Source organism: Hemitrygon akajei, chromosome 7 (assembly GCF_048418815.1).
Source record: "Hemitrygon akajei chromosome 7, sHemAka1.3, whole genome shotgun sequence".
NCBI lineage: Eukaryota > Metazoa > Chordata > Chondrichthyes > Myliobatiformes > Dasyatidae > Hemitrygon > Hemitrygon akajei.
In genome coordinates this window covers 179,372,278-179,392,577 of record NC_133130.1, presented here as the reverse complement: position 1 = coordinate 179,392,577, position 20,300 = coordinate 179,372,278, and the positions used below count along the sequence as shown (strand labels likewise).

Genomic DNA, 20,300 nt, shown 5'->3' with positions numbered 1-20,300 from the left:
ATAGTGGCTCATTTAGAACCAATATTTAATATTACCAAATGGAAATGTAATTTGTATATATATAGAAATACACTTAATATATTCCCAAAGGGTTTCAGCCCAAACGTCAACTGTACTTTTTTTTCCATAGATGTTGTTTGGCCTGCTGAGTTCCTCCAGCATTTTGTGTGTGTTGCTCAGATTTCCAGCATTTGCAGATTTTCTCTTTTTTGACATTTTAACATGTGGTTGTTGGACATCTGCCCAGCTATTACAGTACCATTAAAAAAAAACAAATTAGATCAGTCAATGTGAATTGTTTATGTACAAATATTTACTCACCGACCTCTGAAATGTCTGCAACCAAGAAGTAACCACCCTCAGGTATAACTGGTTTCAATCCCACAGAGGCAAGACAGGCAGCAAGCCGATCACGCTTAACTTGCAGCTCCTTACGCAAGCAGATGAAATAACTTTCTGGTGTACCCAGATGTTCAAATTCTCTCTCAAACCCCTCTGCTACTGCTTGCTGTAGGGAAAAAAATCTTTAAAAAGTGCACTCTATTTCGATGCTATATAACTTAACAGTTCAATATCAATTTTTATATTGTGTGATACTACATTGCTTCAAAATACTAATTAACCTGGGGAATGTATAGAGGAAGTTAACTTGTCTCCTTGAGAATTAGCTTGTGCTAAATTTAGAATGCTGATTCGTCAACCCAGGAAATCTGCCACATTTGAGAAATATTGTTAACGGTGTTGATTCTTCAACCCAGGAAATCTGCCACTTTTTAAGAAATGTTGTAAATGGACCTGCTAATGTGTCTCACTGATGTAAAATGCAGACTAGATCTCACCCTAGGGTCTGGGATTGCTTCAAAGTAATGCATAATCTGGTTTCAAGCAGATGGTTTAACAGTGTTTTTGTGCTTTGTGATTTTAACTGTTTAAACACCAGCTACTCATAATTAGAGGTATTTAATCATTAGGGCTCTCCAAACTGTATTAAATTACAAAAAAACTGTTTATGAGCATCTTTAGTACTGAAAGAAATCCAAAACACAAAGTTTGTTGCGAGTAGATGGGGGAAGAGGGTAAAGGATGGGTGGTGGTGTAGGTAATAAAAAGTACATGGAACTCAGTTACAAATGTCAAGTTTGAACAATTTGTGACTAATAGATTCTTTATAACATGGGTTTACAAAAATAAGTTTTTTTGAAGGAGAGAAGCGGTACATTTTAGAAGGGGCTCAAATAATTGATGGTGATGAAAAAAGTGCAGTAAATCAGATTCAGCGTGCTGGCCAAGATTAGAGGTAGAGTAACTTCCTTTAACTTTGTGGCTTTCAGATTTGCTCCCACATCCTGAAGATAGGAGCATAAGACACAGGAGTAGAATTAGGTAACTTAGAATGTCAAGTCTGCTCTGCCATTATGTCATGGCTGATTTATTATCCCTCTCAACCCCATTCTCCTACCTTCTCTCCATAACATTTAATGCCCTTACAAATCAAGAACCCATCAACCTCGGCTTTAAATATACCAATGACTTGGCTTCCATAACTGTCTGTGACAATAAAATCCAGGGATTTACGACCCTCTGACTAAAGAAACTACTCACCTCTGTTCTAAAGGGATGTCCTTTCATTCCAAGGTTGTGCCCTCTGGTCCTAGACTCCTCCACTATAGGAAACATCCTCTCCACATAGACTCTGTCTAGGCCTTTCAATATTCAATTGGGTTCAATGAGATTGCCCTCATTCTTCTGAACTCCAGCAAGTACAGTCCTAGAGCCATCAAATGTTCCTCATAAGCCCTCCTTATCTGCGGGTTCCATATACGCGGATTCAACCAACCGCGGATCGGGAAAACCCGGAAGTTCTCTCTCCAGCACTTGTTGTTGAGCATGTACAGACTACTTTTTCTTGTCATTATTCCCTAAACAATACAGAATAACAACTATTTACATAGCATTTAGATTGTATTAAGTATTATAAGTAATCTAGAGATGATTTAAAAGTACAGGCAGTCCCCGGGTTATGAACAAGTTCCGTTCCTGAGTCTGTCTTTAAGTCTGATTTGAAGTCGGAACAGGTACATCCGGTATTATTCAGCATCAGTTAGTCAAATGTTTGGCTTAGTATATAGTATATATTTTACCCTTCTATGCATATAAAACACTTAAGAAACATATGTATTTCAATAATTAAACCACTGCATTGCTTAGTAATAATTTTAGCTTTCATCAGGGCAGGGCCTTTCACAAGCTCCATTAAAATTTTTCTGATCGTAGACCAACTGTAGCCTAACGCTTTTCCAATGACTGATGGCATTTCACCTCTTTCCAATCACTTTATTATTTCTACTTGATTTTCAATCGTGATCATGATTATTTTCGTGAACAGAAACACTGTGGATTCAGAGCTGTGCCGGGTCCTAAAGTCTACTGCACTGAGACAGGATAAATAAGGGACCTGAGCATCCACAATTTTTGGTATCCACCGGGGGGGTCCCGGAACCAATCCCCAGCGGATTAGGAGGGCCAACTGTATATCAACACTTCCATTCCAGGGATAATTTTCATGAACTTCCTCTAGACCCTCTGCAATGCCAGCACATCCCATCTTAAATAAGGGGCCCAAAAACAGCTCACAATGCTCTGTGCAGTCTGGCCAAAGCTTTATAAAGCCTCATTACATCCTTACTTTTATATTGTAGTGTGAAAGTTCATTGGTTACTGTAAATTGCCTCTATTATAGGTGGCTCAAGGCAGAATTGCAGGATGTTGATGGTTATTGTAATACAATGGGTGACAAGAAATGGGATTGTTTTATGCAGTACATCAGGAAGCTAATGGAAACACTGATGCTGCAGGAGAGGTGTAGGAAGTCTTTGTAAAAGTTACCCGGGCAAGTACATGGCAGGGAAGGTTTACAGGCCAGATGTGAGCAAATGGGATTATTTTAGACATAAATCTTGGTTAACAGGGTTTCTGTGATGCATGACACCATTCAGTTTAAATGTATTATTACAAATACATGATGTAATTCTCTCTCAAAATGGGAATGTAACCAACTCCATGCAATCACAGTTGCCAAACTATTATTTTAGATACTTCTTACCTGTGCTCCAGTAGAACAGTGGTAGACCGAGTTCTGATGGACGGTCTGCAAATGCTTGATGATGCATTTGTGTCCAAATGCCCATCCAATCTGTTATAAATCAAGTAGTATTGCAAAATCTGTAACATCTAGCAATATTTTAGAAAATAAAATATAAATCCATGCATGGAGCCAAAAGAAATGGGAGAGAACTTAAATGCATTCTTTGCAACTGTATTTATTCAGGAGACGGACACAGAGATTAGAGAAGTAAGGCAAAAGGGCATCAACTTCATGAACTCTATACAGATTACAGAGGAGGTGTTTGCTGTCTTGAAGCAAATTAAGGTGGATAAATCCCCAGGGCCTGACAAGGTGTTCCCTTGGACCCTGTGGAAGGCAAATGCAGAAATTGCCAGGGCCCTATATTTAAATCATCCTTAGCAACAGGTGAGGTAAAGGACTGGAGGATAGCCAATGTTGTTCCACTGTTTAAGAAAGGCTCTAAAAATAAACCAGGAAATAATAGGCCAGTGACTCTGATATCAGCAGGGGGGGGAGATATTGGAAGGTATTCTAAGAGACAATTTGGATAGATATGGACTAATTAAGGATAGTCAGCATGGCTTTGTGCATGGTAGGTTGTGTCTAACCAATCTTACAGAGCTTTTCGAGGAAATTACCAGGAAAGCTGAAGGCAAAGCAATGCATGTTTTCTACGTGGACTTTAGTAAGGCATTTGACAAGGTACCACAAAGGAGGTTGGTCAAGACGGTTCAGTCACTCTGCATTCAAGATGCGGTAGTAAATTGGATTTAACTTTAGCTTTGCGGGAGAAGCCAGAGAGTGGTAGTAGATGGATGCCTCTCTGACTGGAGGCCTGTGACTTGTCGAGTGTCACAGGGATCAGTGCTGAATCCATTGATGTTTGCCATCTATATCAACGATCTGGATGATAATGATGTTAGCTCAATCAGCAAATTTGTGGATGACACCAAGATTGGAAGCGTAGTGAACAAGAAAGACTATCATGGCTTACAGCAGGATCTGGACCAGCTGGTAAAACGGGCTGAAAAATGACAATTGGAATTTATTGCAGGCAAGTGTGAGTTGTTGCACTTTGGTAGAACCAACCAGAGTAGGTCTTACACAGTGAATGGTGGCACTGAGGTGTGCGGTAGAACAAGGGGATCTGGGAATACAGGTCCATAAATTATTGAAAGTGGCATCACTAATAGGGTCGTAAAGAAAGCTTTTGGCACATTGGTCTTCATAAATCAAAGTACTGAGTATAGGAGATGGGATGTTACGTTGAATTGTACAAGACATTGGTGAGATCTAATTTGGAATATTGTGTGCAGTTTTGGTTACCTACTTACAAGAAAGATGTAAATAAGGTTGAAAGAGTACAGAGAAAATTTATAAGGATGTTGCCAGGCCTGGGGGACTTGAGTTAAATGGAGACTGAATAGGTTAGGACTTAAAATCCATTACTTTACAAGGAATAGAGGAGATTTGATAGTGGTATACAAAATTATGAGAGGTATAGAAAGCCAGACCAAATGATGCATGCGAGCTTGATTTCAACATTTAAGAGAAGTTTGGATACGTACATGGATGGTAGAGGTATGGAGGGCTATGGTACCAGTACAGGTTGATTGGAATAGGCAGTTTAAATAGCTCGGCATGGACTAGATGGGCCAAAAGGCCTGTTTCCATTTTGCACTTTTCTATGACTCTAAATGGTTTATAACAAATTTGTTTTGTATAGAATTTCTATTAAATAATCTCATTTTATTTCTGAGGCATAATTTAAGTACTTTTAACAGCTGCAATCCATTAGCAAACCAACTGTGTGCAACATCCCAATTACAAGCAACATGCTGAGCTCAGAAGGTTAATTTCTTCTTGTATTTCTAACTACAATGGCCAAGTCACAATGCCAATGAACCAGGCATTAAATTTGTAAAATGTAGTAGATCTTAAGCCCGTTTCGTTGCAGTGGATCTGCACAGCTCTACTGTCCAGTTAACACCAATTTAATTATACTGAAAACAAACTTGTGATTTGATCCAAACCCAAACTGGTTGCCTACATTTTTACACAGAAATTGTACTAATGCCACAAGTAAATGGTTCTAATTAGCTCTGTTAATTAATAGATTATTCACTTGTAAAGTATTTTTCCAGCTCACCTTCCATCCTGTAGCACTGAAAGATTTTCCTGCACTCCCAACAGTGATGGTTCGTTCCCACATCCCAGGCAAGCTGGCTAGGAATTCAAGTACAAGAGGAAGCTAATTAGAGGCAGAAATACGTGCATGTACAAAAATGTAGGAAGAGCCACTAAAAATCTCTGCATGTTTCCACATTGGAGCCTTATTAGTACATTAACAGACATTTTGCAGCCATAGAAGTATAGTAGTTGAACACAATTTACAACTGCAAACAGATTTTCCAAACAGTGCATGCCATTGGCAGTTTGTATTACAGTGCAACCTCAGGAAATATTCACAGTTCAAAGTAAATTTATTATCAAAGTACATGTACTTTATGTCACCATATACAACCTTGAGATTAGTCTTCTTGCAAGCATATCAGTAACCATAATAGAACAATGAATGACCACACCAACAGGGCAACAGACTGTATAGATACAAAGGAAAAACAAGAAATAATAATAATAAATGATTAATCAATAAACATCAATAACATCAGATGAAGAGTCCTTGAAGGTAAATCCATAGGTTGTGGGAACAGTTCAGTAATAGGGCAAGTTGTTGTTTTGTATGGCAGGGTGTTTTTCTCTTCACATTTATAATTGTTTTTTGTCAAGCCACTACTCCAGCTCGAGGCCACATCGGTGAACTGCAGCAAAACCATCTTGGATCTTGGTAAGGGCATGTTTGAACCAAGTGGAAGACTTCCTGGGTTGCAGCACCACAGGGGCAAGCTGGGGTTTGTTGGGCACCCCATCAGTGTAGTGTTTGTGCTGTTAGGACAAGTGAAGGTGAGTGAAGTTATTCCCCTCTGGTTCAAGAGACTGATGGTTGAAGGGTATTAACTTCCTGAACCTGATGATGTGAGCTCTAACGCTCCTGTACCTTCTTTCTGAAGGTAGCTGCAAGAAGAGAGGATAACCTGGATGGTGGGGATCCCTGATTATGGATGCTGCTTTCCTGCGACAATGCTCTATGTAGATGTACTCAATGGTGGGGAGGGCTCTACCTATGATGGGCTGGGTCGTAAAATTCTTGTAGGATTTTCCATTCAAGGGCTTTGGTGTTTCCATACTAGCCTGTGATGCAGTCAGTCAATATACTCTCCACCGCACATCTAAAGACGCTTATAAGTTTTAGATGTCATGCCAAATCTTCACAACTTCTAAGGAGTTTGGCACAGCGTTGTGGGCCGAAGGGCCTGTATTGCGCTGTAGGTTTTCTATGTTCTAAGTAGAGGCGGTGCCGTGCTTCCTTCGTAATTGTACTTACATGCGATTATACTGCCCTTATATTAAATATTGCAATAAATATTAAATAGTGCAATTATATTATATATTACTTAGTTAAAATTAGTGGTATGCCTGTTTCTGCACATCCACCAATAATAACTGGATCAGACTTTATACAACCGATAAATCAAATTAAAAACAACAAATCTTTTGAGTTTATGGATCACTTTTAATTCTACTCCAGAGTGGAACCAGAACTAGAAAATGAGAGACTAGCTCTGGTAACTGATTTATGTAAAAAAAAAGATTTTGATGAGGCTGCTGAAGAGGCTGAGTGGAATTTCTAGAGCACAAATGCTGGGGAGAGGTAAACATTAAAAATAATCAAGTGGTGACTCAGGCTTCAATACAGATTCATCAAGAGATTAAAAAAAAGTAACCAAGGTTTCAGAAACTTGTGCAGCTTAGTTTCTGAAAAACTGGAGTTTATCAGTGATGGAAAAGGAGAAACTAAGGAGAAAGAAAACAAATGAATTATATAATCTGGCAAAAGTGATTTCATTTCAGCAGTGAAGGATTGAGGCACAGATAGAAGTAGTTGGTGCTATGTGGAGGTTAAATAATGAAAAGTCTAGGTCAACCAATAAGTCTATTCTGCAGTATACTTTAAAATAAAAACTTAGCCTGGAAGGCACATAAATCAAAAACAAGAGAAAGGTGGTTGCAGCTGAAGATAATTAGCTTCAGATTGTCGTATCAAGTTGAAAAAGTTTATTCAAAACTGGATGTCAGACAAGCTAACAAAAATAATATAAATAATTTAAACATGAAACAGTGGAAAGAGTTGGGTGTCACCAGATTAAGCCAACCCTCTACTTGGAATTTTACTGTCGAGGGTAATATATCCATATGATAGCATAATGGTTGGAGTAACATTATTACACCTCAGAGTGTTCAGGAGCACTGTTCCCCTTAAGTTGCATGGGTGCATGGCCATGCCATAATTGAAACACTCCCGCACACTTAGCCTTTGTTGCTGCGCAGCTGGAATTTTCTTTTACATAATGTTAATATAATCATAAAATTATGTTAATATAATGTTGAAATTTATGTTAATTTGCAATATCCTATAATTATTTGTTAATGAATATAATCTATATTTTTTCTAAATAATAAATTTACCACAATCTTTGAAACAGTTTAGAGCTTCACCATATTTACATTGTTTCAAGTTACAACACTGTTACAAATTGTAGCAATAAACACAGAATGGAAGTTAGTAGCCTGTTGTTATAAACCACTAACTAGCCTGCTGAACGCTGATGCCATCTAGTCAAAACATTTTACTTTTGACATTGTGCCTGTCAGTTGCTTTGACTGCCTGATATTGTTTACTTGTGTTCTTAGTTGTGGTCTGTAATGTGCCTATTACAAAAAAATTAAGATGCTGCACAGTTTTCAGGGCGTAAAATTGTCCTGCTTAGAGCAATGGTTGGCCCACACAGCTGTTAGGGAATGTTGAGGGAATAGAGGGAATGTTGTTCCGGAGTTCAGAGTTCAATTCTGGCACTGCCTGTGAAGCGTTTGTACAAGTTCAAATTTAATTTTCATTCAACTATTCATGAATACCTATGAATACAGCCAAAATAAAACAGCTTTACTCTGGGGCCAAGGTGCAAAATACAGTACAAGCAGTCATACATTGACCAAGACACATCTAACACATATAAAATAGCAAGCATATATAAGATAGCAAGCACATATAAGAAGCTGTAAAATTTAGTCAGATAAAAAATATACAGTCCAATCCCTGAGACATGAATGTTGCAGAACTCTGTAGTCGAACACATCTTATGCTCTCCCTGTGAACCAAATGGGATTCCTCCAGTTGCTCCAGTTTCCTCCAACAATACAATATGTACCAGTTAGGAGGTTAATTGGTCATTGTAAGTTGTCATGTGACTAGGCTAGTATTAAATAGTTGGGTTGCTGGGCAGTGCAGCATTTGGACCAAAAGGGTCTGTTCCTCACTGGCAGAACAGGCTCGATAGGCCAAATGGCCTAATTCTTCTCCTATAGCTTATGGTCTATTATCTAAATGGGGAGGAGGTTCAAACATCAGGGGTACAGAGGGTCTTAGAAGTCCTCATGCAAGACTTCCAGGAGGTTAATTTACAGGTTGAGTCTAAGGTAAAGAAGGCAAATGCAATCTTGGCATTTATTTCAAGGGGAATTGAATATAAAAGCAAGGAGATAATGCTGAAGCTTTATACAACACAAGTCAGGCCACACTTGCTAGAGTATTGTTAACAGTTTTGGGCCCCATATCGCTAAAAGGATGTGTTATCATTGGAGAGAGTCTAGAGGAGGTTCATGAGGATTATCAAGAGATGAAAGGGTTAACATATGAGGAACGTTTAGCAGCTTAGGGCCTGTACTCACTGGAATTTAGAAGAATGCAGGGGGGAAAACAATCACACTGTAACCTACCAAATGTTGAAAGGACTAGATAAGGTGTTCTACTGTGAATGCCTGCAAGAAAGCGAATCTCAGGGTAGTATATGGTGACATACAGTACTGTGCAGAAGTCTTAGGCACATATATATAGCTAGGGGGCCCAAGACTTTGCACAGACTGCATTTGTCAACATGGAGTGGAGAGCAAGTCTGCAAATCTGGCAGGAGCAAAAAAATGTTGAGAATGGTGAAGGTGGCATTGTGAGAGGGTTATGTGACAGGTAGTGGAGAAGGAGAGCTAGGCGCATGTGTTAGCGCAGATACAGACACACCCAGCCCTAGGACACCTGGCAAGATCAGTTGATTCCAAGCAACTGGCTTATTGATCATTACAGAACGTCTCTCTGGTGATTCCTGCTCCCTCCCCTCTCCCTTCCCCCTTTCCCAACCATGATTCCCCTCTTCCTACCTTCTTCCCACTCTGAGACCACAATAGAAACCCCTACCAGAATCAGGTTTATCATCACTCACACATGTCATGAAACTAATTTTATTCTGGCAGCAGTACAATACATAAAATTACTATAAACAATACTGTGCAATGGTCTTAGTGACCACTCTAGCAATATATATGTGCCTGAGACTTTTGCACAGTACAGTATACAGTACATACTTCGATAATAAATTTACTTTGAACTTTGACATGCAAGGCCTCAGGTGAACGCAAAAGAAATTTGACAAAATGATTCCTGAGATGAGGGCTTAATTACTTCCGTAAACAGAAGGAGATAGGGCTTCTGCAAAGGAAGGGGTTGAGTGGGGATCTGACAGATTCCAGACAGTAGACAGTGAATTGGTTACCATGGCAAAAGGGTTAAGAACCAGATAATGCAGAATGAAAGCGATTGACAAAACAACCAAGAAAAAAATACATACATGCACTGGATTGTACTGACGGGGGCAAGTGGTGGTGGCAGGTTCAATCATTCAAAGAAAAGAATTAAAGTACTCAAAAGGGGAAAATAACAGGAATCAGAGGGCAAGAGAATGAGACGACCTGTTTTGGACTTGCTTGGAGTCAGCATAAGGTTGTTGAGCTTCTTTGTAAGTTTATTAACTTTCAGCTGTTTGTGATAGAATTTTGTGTACAGAACAGGGAAAGAACATGAGCTTTGAAGGGTTTGGAGCAAGGCAAGATTAAACCCAATGAAACAGAAGCAGTGAAGATATCAGCTAACACAAACACCCGGAAAGGGTCAGGAATTTATCCAGTAAGAGACTTGAGATGCAAGAGATTGATGAAAGCAAAGTGAACTTATGTGGGGATGATGGCAATTCAAGGCTCAAATAATGGAGTAGTCAGGGAAAGAGGAGCCAAACAGCATGGGTATTCTCTTTCTGCTAATATCTGCAAACAGGAACCCCTCACATATTAAGGTTGAAGAGGCAGTGAATTAAGGTAAAATGTCTCAATAGAAAGGATGATCTTAAACATTTGGTGTTGGAACAGTAAATGAGAAATTTGCAGAAAGTAACATACTAATTTAATTTTTTTAAGTTAGTGTATTAGCAGTGGTCTGACTGGACATCAGTTCAGTAAACAGAACCTTACAAATACTTTCAGGACTGCTGCAATAAAAGACAGACACTGGTTTCTGTAACCTTTAGATTATTATAATCATCCTGATATATAGCTGAATATTAATTAGTGTGAAGTTATGCAATGCATTTAAGTACAGTAATCAGAAGGCATTCAATTGTATAAACAAAAACTATTTACAGATGGAGAAGAGACCTCAAATGAGCTGTGTATGCACATAGTACTGATTTCCAAGGAGAGCAAAATAAAGAAACCTTTGAGTCAAAGGGCTGCCAGTCCACTTGGAACACTCAATCAGTTGATACATTAGATAAATGTTTAGCTGACCAAAAAGAGAAGGAAATTAAAGAACCTCAAGTTTCTTAATTTTAAGAGTTAAAATTAAAGAACCTCTTAAGGTGACTCAGGTCATAAAATGAATTATCTTGCTTTAATTTCTTTAACAAAGAAGTATAACGTAAATCAGATTCATTACAAGAAAACCTAATGACATCCCATAGTCCAAAGGCATATCAGATATTTTAACTGGTCATTGTAAATTGTCCAGGTTAGTATTAATTGGGTTTGTCATGGGTTGCTGGGGTGGTGTGACTTGCATTGCCTACTCCATGCTGTATTACTAAATAAATAAATGTTAAATGATGCGTTCTTACCAATTCGCACATGCTCATTAGCATCGTACACCAGCCACTCATATACCTCATCACTAATACACAAGACATTGTGTTCTATACAGAGATTTGCAATCACTTGCAATTCTTCGCGGTTAAAAACCTAATTTGGAATAAAATTTTAAAAATGTTCAGTAATACGTTTGAAGCAGATGTAAATCAACCTAAACTTCCTTTGTTCTTTGTCCTCTGTCCCACCGGATTAATCATTCTTTCATCTTTCACATGGCTCCTCTTTTTAGTCAAGTCACGGAACTGACCCATTTCCTTTTACTCATTAGAGAAGAATGTCCATCACAAAGCAGAACATGTTGTTTTTACGTCTTTTCTCATTCCGATCAAGCCTGGTCACACTGTTTACAATTGTTTGAATAAGCAACAGTTTTTATCAAGTATAATCTCCAGCCTACATTTTCATGGAGAAAAATGTTTCCTTTTAAAACTGAGGTAAAAAGGCCTTTGTGGCTAAAAGGCCTGGGTAATAATACATTATGTCACTGAATTAAAATATGATCTGCGTTTATGGAATACCTCATCATATCTTGGAAACATTCCAAAGAGATTTACAGTAAATAAGTATTAAAATGCCTTGTGATACAATTTAGTACAGTTGTTTTCCCCTACAAGAAAAAAAGAGATGTATTGATGATTTACATTGGGTAAGCCAAATGAACCTTTGAGTTCTTCCACTGGTCCTAGGGCTAATTCTCAGTATCAATCTGAACTACCAAAACAGCAAGAAACTGCTTGGATTGTGAACTGTCATCTGGGACCTGGTCTGTTTATCACAGTCTGATGAAAACCAGGAGAATTTGTTATATGCTGATTCATATGAGTGGAAAACCTTTTAATGTCATATTTTAGTTCCACAAACACTATTTTCAGCATTGTAGTCAAAAATTATAGACAATTTATAACAGCAATATTTCTGATATCAAATATATCCAAATGCAATGTGAATAAACCCTTGGCAAATACTCTCAAGCATTTTGCAGTGCTGACCAGAGACATTATTCTTCCCCAAGTTTGCTCCAGATTGTCAACTGAGTTCACTGAGAAAAATCCCAATACCAGGGAGATGGTGAAACAACAGAAAATCTGCAGATGGTGAATGATTTTAGGAGGTATAGGACTGTGAAGTCTCATATACATTCTGAGAGAAGAAGTTGTGGTGGTGGAGGAGTACAGATACTTGGCTGTTCATCTATAACAACAGACTTGACTGGAAAACTAACACCAAGGCTTTTTACAAGAAGGGAATGAGCAGACTCTATTTTCCAAGGAAGCTAAGATCCTTCAATGTGTGCAGCAGAATGTTAGAGATCTTTTACCAGTCTGTTGTAGTGAGTGCAGTCTTCTTTGAGGCTTTATGTTGGGGGAGCAACATTGGTGCTGGTGATGCAACAAGATTAAATAAACTCTTAGCTGGACCTGTCCTTGGCTACAACCTGGACTCTTTTGAGTTAGTGATAAAGAGGAGGTCACATCATTGCTTTATGAAACTATTCTTATTTATCCTTCAACTGGTTAAATACATTCTGATGACTTCTGATGAAGGGTCTCAGCCCTTTTGGGTTGAAATATTAACTGTTTATTCCTCTCCATAAATACTGCCTGACCTGCTGAATTCCTCCAGCATTTTGGAAAGACATACAAGGAAGACCTTCTCTGAACACCAACAGCTCGCTTTCATTTTTTTAACAACAGAAATGTTCACCAGTCAATATTCTCAATACCATGATTACACTGGACAACAAAGATTTTGCTTCCTAAATACTTTTGGGTGTATCTTATGGATTTTGGACACTGATCATGAAAGTCAGCATGAAATTTCCCTATCATGCATCATTGTTCTTTGGAATTGCCTAGATTTGTTATTTCAATTTGTAATTCAAGTCAATTAAAATGTTGCCCACAATATAAGCCGAAAAGTTTTCTATCTTGTCCAGACTTACCTGAGCGTGGTTTGTGTTACCAGCATGACCCACAACAATGGCATCTTTTCATTGATTCTTCAGGGTTAAGCCTGAAAGCTGCACCGCTACACAACAGCACTGTCCACTCTTCAATTCCAATCAGCTATGTAGTACACATGAACAAAAACTACCAACATTTGGAAGTCTTGTTGAAACACTTACTGGAAAGTAACTACATCTAGAACATCTGTGGTGATCTGAGAATAGTAGCACTGCTACAGGGAATGCTGCTTGGATACACCAAGTACTGTTGTTTCATTTGCAAATAGGACAGACAAGCTAAAGAATCTCATTACATTATAAAGGACTGGCCACTCCGTAAGCAGTTGGTTCCAAGGCAGAAAAGTGGGGCACATAAGCCACTTGTAGGTTCAGCAAAATTATTTTTGCCTCTTCATATAAAATTGGGGCTTATGAAAAATGTTTGTGAAAACAATGAACAAGGAAGGTGAAAGATTTCGATATTTGACGCACATGTTTCCCAGAATAACTGATACAAAGATTAAGGAAGGTATTTTTGTTGGTCCACAAATCTAACAGGTCACCAACGACAGGCAAATTGAAGAACTTCTATTGGGACCACAGAAAATCACATGGAAGTCATTCAAGGATGTTGTTGAAAATTTCCTTTGCAACTACAGAGCACCAAACTAGGTGCAACTGGTTGACAACATGCTTCAAGCATATAAAACCATGAAGTGCAACATGTCACTAAAAATTCATTTTCTACATTCCCATTTAGATTTCCTCCCTGCAAATCTTGGCGCTGTTGCAGAAATGGTATCGGGGCAACAGGAATCCATCAATGCTGGCTTATTATTGTTGGACACTTAAGCGAGAAGCCTCAGAAACTGAGTATGAATGAAAATCATCAACAAAACATTTTTAGCTTAGTTGAACTATTGCAAAAATGCAAATAAACGCATTAGATTCAATAAAAAAATAATTTGTTTCTCCAAATTCCTACATAATACAAGTACTCTGAAATTATTTTTGTGTACAACTTCAAGTGGTCTATCATAACCACAAACAAATTCCAAGGAAGCAAGCCTTCTGGGGAAAAAAAATGTTGTCCAGTGTAAATAGATCACTCCAAAGGATTCTTGTAAATTTTGCCAGATTTGTCAAGAAGGTAAATCTTCTCTCTTCCCCAAATGTCAACTGCTCCCCATTCCCTCATGCACTAATCCTGCTTGACCTGGCTTACTTCCTCTATATCTGCACTTACACAAAATATTTGAAAAGCAGCTTATCCAATTAACAGACTTTATAATTAAAACAGCTTATAATGTCAACCATCCGTCAAACAGATGTTTGCCTCAGACATTAGCAAAGATGTAGTATTATAAACTCAAGAGATTCTGCAGATGCTGGAAATCCAGAGTAACACACACAACATACTGGAGGAACTCAGCACATTAGGTAGCATCAATGGGAAGGAATAAAGTCATTGTTTTAGACTGAGGCCCTTCCTCAGAACTCAAAGATGAAGTATTGTATCCCTAAGATTGTTGATAGTGCTTTAGTAGATAGACTCTAGGATTTGAATTCAAATCTACAAATATTAAGTAAATCTTAATCACTAGCACCTGCTGTCTGGCAATCTATAACTATACAGTTCTCCTTTACTCTTACCTTGCCAAGAGGGTTGTTTGGGGTATTGATGACAATTGCTTTTGTACCTTTGTTGAATTTATTTGCTAATTCAACAGGATCCAAAATCCAGTCAGCACTAGTCATTAACCTTCCAGATGCTGGTTTCTGGAAAACAATACACAACCTTCAAATTTTGTCTGGTCAACAGGAATTCCTAACCACTCATATGCTCCATGGGTAGTATTTAATTCTTGAATCAGCTACTCTGAAAAGGATTTTACAGAAGTTACTTGAACAGATAGTGGTATTAAATTGCATAAAGTACTTTTCTTGTTCAAAGATATAAATTGAGATATCCATGACCATGCCAAAGGTTTTAAGTAGACATTCAGACACTAAATTCACAAACATGATGATCTGAAGATAAAAAGCAAGTACTAACTCAATGTCAATCCTCAATTCTGTATAGTCCTATTTAATCTTAGTCACAATAATCAGAGTATTCAAATTTAATCATGTCATCACTGATAAGTTACTAAAATGCTTGTGGGACTGATGCTGGGGGAATACAATGTTTTATCAACCACAATTTACATTAATAGAAAAGAGATAGTCACAGACCGAGCTTTTCGCACATCCCCACAACACACTGTAAGTACAAAAGATGCTTGAAAACAAATGCCACAAGAATAATTTTGAATTTAGTTGCAGTTCTGTCTAACATGTCTTGTGCCACAAAGGAAAAAGAATAACAACCTGCTCTGACGAACTTCGTCAGCAGCTAACTCACTAAATCTGCTGTATATTTCCTGCTATATTTCAAGCCAACTTTTCAGAAAATGCTCAGTTAATAAGACCATAAGTTATGAGATACAGGAGCAGAATTAAGACATTTGGCCCATTGATCCTGCTCCATCATTTCATCATGCCAGATCCAATGTTCCTCTTCACCCCATCTCCTGTTTTCTCCTCATATCCCTTCATGCCCTAACCAATCAAGAATCTATCAACTTCTGTCTTAAATATACATAAAGACTTTGCCTCCACAGCTGACTGTACCAATGAAATCCACTAATTCACCACTCTCTGGCTAAAGAAATTCCTCCTTATCTTCATCATAAAAGGATGCCCCTCTATTCTGAAGCCATGTCCTTTGGTCTTAGACTCTCCCACCACAGGAAACATCCTCTCCACATCACTCTATCAAGGCCTTTCACCATTCAATAGGTTTCAATGAGGTTACCCCCTCATCCTACTGAATTCTAGTGAATACAGGCCCAGAGCCTTCAAATGCTCATCATATGACAATCTGTTCAATCCTGGAATCATTTTCATGAATGTCCTTTGAACCCTAGCAACACACATAAAAAGCTGGAGGAACTCAGCAGGCCAGGCAGCATCTATGGAAAAAAAGCACAGTCAACATTTCTGGTCAAAACTCCTCGGCAGGACTTTGAACCCTCTCCAGTTTCAGCACATCCTTTCTAAGATAAGGGGTCCAAAACTGCTCACAATACTCTAAATCTGGCCTCACAGGTGCTTTATGAAGTCTCAACATTATATCCTTGCTTTTACATTCTAGTCCTCTTGAAATGAATGCTAACATTGCATTTGGCTTCCTCACCACAGATTCAACCTGTAAATTAACCTTTAGGGAATCCAACACAGGGACTCCAAGTCCCTTCCTTTGCATCTCAATTTTTTGTACTTTCGCTCCATTTAGAAGATAGTCAACCCTTTCATTTATTCAACCAAAGTGCATGACCGTACACTTTCCAACACTGTATTCTATCTGCCATTTCTTTGCCCATTCTCCTAATCTAAGTCCTTCTGTAGCCTACTTCCTCAAAGCTACCTGCCCCTCCACCTCTCTTATAGTGTATCAATTCCATCATCCAAATCATTGACATATAACGTAAAAAGAATTGGTCCCAACACAGACCCCTGTGGAACACCTCTAGTCAGCGGCAGCCAACCAGAAAAAGCTCCCTTTATTCCAACTCTTTGCCTCCTGCCAATCACCCGCTTGTTTATCCATGTCAGAATCCTTCCTGTAATACCACAGGCTCATAGCTTGTTAAGCAGCCTCATGTGTGGCACCTTGTCAAATGACTTCTGAAAATTCAAGTACACAACATCAACCTATTCTCCTTTGTCTAGCTTACTTGTTATTTCTTCAAAGAATTCCAACTGATTTGTCAGGCAAGATTTCTCCTTGAGGAAACCATGCTGACTACAGCTTATTTTATCACGTGCCTCCAAGTATCCTGAGATCTCACCGCTAATAATTGACTCCAACATCTTCCCAACCACTGAGGTCAGACTGACTGGCCTATAGTTTCCTTTCTTCTGCCTCTCTCCTTTCTTGAAGAGTGGAATGACATTTGCTATTTTCCAGACTTTTGGAACCATTCCTGAATCTAGTGATTCTTGAAAGATCATTACTAAAGCCTCCGCAATCTCTTCAGTCACCTCTTTCAGAACTCTGAGGTGTACACCATCTGGTCCAGGTTCAGACCTTTCAGTTTCCCAAGAACCATCTTTCTACTAAAGCTAACTTCACACATTTCATTACCCCAACACTTGGAACTTCTACCATACTGCTAGTGACTTCCACAGTGAAGAATGATGCAAAATACTTAATAATTTTTGTCCACCATTTCCTTGTCCTCCATTGCTACCTCTCCAGCATTGTTCTCTCCAACGGTCCAATATCCACTCTCGCCTCTCTTTTACACTCTCTGTATCTGAAGAAACATTTGGTATCCTCTTTAATAATATTGGATAGCTTACTTTTGTATTCCATCTTTATCTTCTTAGTGAGTTTTTAGTTGCCTTCTGTTGGTTTTTAAACTTTCTCTAACTTCCCACTAAGTTTTGCTCTATTATATGCAGTCTCTTTGACTTTTATGTTGGCTTTGACTTCTCGTTAGCCATGGTTGTGTCATCCTGCCTTTAGAATACTTCTTTCTCTTTGAGAAAATGTTGGCATCCTCTTTAAAAATAAGACTTTTTAAAGAAAGTCAAGCCCAGGTGCATAAGTCAATTGTGGCTAACATTGGTAGAGCATCATTATTATGGACCATGGTGTTGTCGTTGTTGTTGTTCATCCTTCAGAGTCGAAGACGACCACGACTTCTGTCAGGTGGAGGGTTTGTGACTGTGGGTCCAGAGGTGACTGGTGAGGCCAATCCAGGCCCTGAAAGCTCGCCCACATGTGGGACACATGAGGGTAGGTGCTGCAGTGGAAGTGGAGGTAGCTCGAGCCTTGCGCGCGGTGCGTTTCCTCTGAGCCTCTGCGGTGCTTCTGATTTCTGCTGCATACGCTCCTTTAGTGGTCCTGCTCCACCAGGTTGTGCGGTCCAGAGTATAGGTCCATTGTATGGCCTGTTCATACTGGATATATTGGTGTGGTACAGTAGTGTAGCAGTTAGCACTATCACTGTTACAGTGCCAGTGATCTGGGTTCAACTGCACTGCTATTTGTAAGGAATTTGTACATTCTCTCCATGACCATGTGAGTTTCCTCTGGCAACTCCAGTCTCCTCTCAGTTAAATTAGTCACACAGGTGTAAGTGGGTAGTACAGGCTTATTGGGCCAGAAAGTCCTGTTACCATACTGTATCTCTAAAAGTACATTTAAAAATAGAAAATATTTTTACATAGGAAATATTTTCTATACAAACAGAATATTCTAAAATTCTGATTTAATTGTACATCAATTTCGAAGTACTTCGAGATCTGTCATAGGTTACTTTTGTGAACAGATATGATTTAGTTATCAATAAAATATTATGGAAAGTCAGGAATTAAATAAATGATATGAATTGTACTATCATTCAAACTAGTGTCAATTACAACATTCTGATCTGGCTTCACAAACTCACCGGATGTAAGGAAATAAACACTGGCTTTCCACCTGCCATTCGAACCATGGGTTCATAACAGTCAAAGTAAGGTTCAACAATAATCACCTGCATTGAAACAGAGTAAATTAGTTCAATTATAAATAGGAACCCTGGCTAAATACCTTACTTTATATTGCAGCTACCAGCCAGCTGATTCCAAGATCACTATGTTCAGCATCAGCTAGGAAATATATCCAATCCTCCCTGTCAGTTTGGTTGAATGATGATGCATTTTTAGTGAGTCATTAAACGAGCTGCAGAACAATATCTGAGTTTTTAAACTTGTTTTCTGTGGTAATGTACAAGTAGTTTATTTACTTTTCACTGGATCATTCAGCATCACCTTTTTATGTTAGCAATTATTATGAAAATTGGATTGAAACTATCTTATAATAATCCCACAAAGATGTTTAAACAAGTTACCGATTATAGACAACCTTCATTGTTACAACCAACAGATTTGGAGAGACTAACAGCTGCTAATATTTGGTCACCTGAAACACATATAAACATAACTATCCGCTGGCACTTAAAAATTCATTTACTAGATCTATGAATGTCATTGGCTGCACTGCAAAAGAAAAAAGTCCTTTAAAAAAAAACCAAGATTGAGAGGATATTGAATCACTCAAGATATTTTTTAAATTGAAGTCTTCAGACATTTACCACATAGGCTTCTATGTTGCATTTCACTGCTGCTTTTGATAAAGGAACTGGGTTAATTCACAAGTGGAGACAATTGAACTGGTAGGATATAAGAACCTTCTGTTTCCTCATAGGATCAAGCTCCAAAAGGTGTTCCAATTAGGGCTCCCCAGAAAGTTAAAAAATTTAAAAATGCACTTGATTAAAAGAAAATGACATTGCATACTGATTACAAGATATACAATTTTTACAGAAGTTCAAATACATTGTCATAATAGCAGTCTTCAAACCAATGAACTGAATTAAATTCAATTACAACACAATATTTTGCTGTAGCATCAGCAATGTTCACCTACTTCATCTCCATCATCAATTAGAGCCTGGAAGAAACAGAATAGGGCCTCATATGCCCCAACTGTCACTAGCATTTCATTAAATGGATCAATGTCTCGGTTCATTAATTTCCCAAAGAACTTCGCCAGCATCTTCACCAGTGGCGGGTGACCCTGGAAGGTGTTGAGAAACAAGGGAAAGAGAATAAGGTATGAAGTGTAAAGCTAATATATTTTAATTAAACTTATGAATGAAAAGATTAATATTAAATTGGATAACCATAGCTCATTGGCAGGTTACACAAGGATTCTGTCCCTTTGAACTGTTTATAACTGGAACAATTTGCAAATCAGAACTGTGGCTGCGAACTGAATTCCCAAGCAAAAGAAGTTGCCTGCAACCCTGCAGCAACTAGCATTTCTGTACTGCTGGTCTCTATAATCTTTGTTCATACACACAGATTGTATATAAGCTGGGTGTTTGTTGGGGAGTACCAGCATTATTTTTAAATTAGGGTTATAATATGTATAAAGCTATTGTTAAAAGGGGAAGAAAGGCTGCATTCAAGAGCCATCTTAGAGTG

The 20,300-nt window shown here is 38.4% G+C and overlaps 1 protein-coding gene across 9 annotated transcripts in view; it reads right to left on the bottom strand.

The window, feature by feature from the left end:
• Window positions 1–20,300, bottom strand: part of LOC140731232 (kynurenine--oxoglutarate transaminase 1-like) — a 156,845-nt gene that overhangs the window by 26,086 nt on the left and 110,459 nt on the right. For all 9 annotated transcript variants that reach the window (XM_073052746.1, XM_073052743.1, XM_073052744.1 and 6 more), the window contains 7 exons: window positions 19,741–19,890; window positions 18,719–18,805; window positions 14,871–14,996; window positions 11,242–11,362; window positions 5,277–5,353; window positions 3,104–3,193; window positions 322–508 (listed from right to left, as the gene is read on the bottom strand). In XM_073052746.1, the coding sequence (XP_072908847.1) occupies window positions 322–508; window positions 3,104–3,193; window positions 5,277–5,353; window positions 11,242–11,362; window positions 14,871–14,996; window positions 18,719–18,805; window positions 19,741–19,890 (838 nt within the window). The remainder of the gene's footprint in view (window positions 1–321; window positions 509–3,103; window positions 3,194–5,276; window positions 5,354–11,241; window positions 11,363–14,870; window positions 14,997–18,718; window positions 18,806–19,740; window positions 19,891–20,300) is intronic.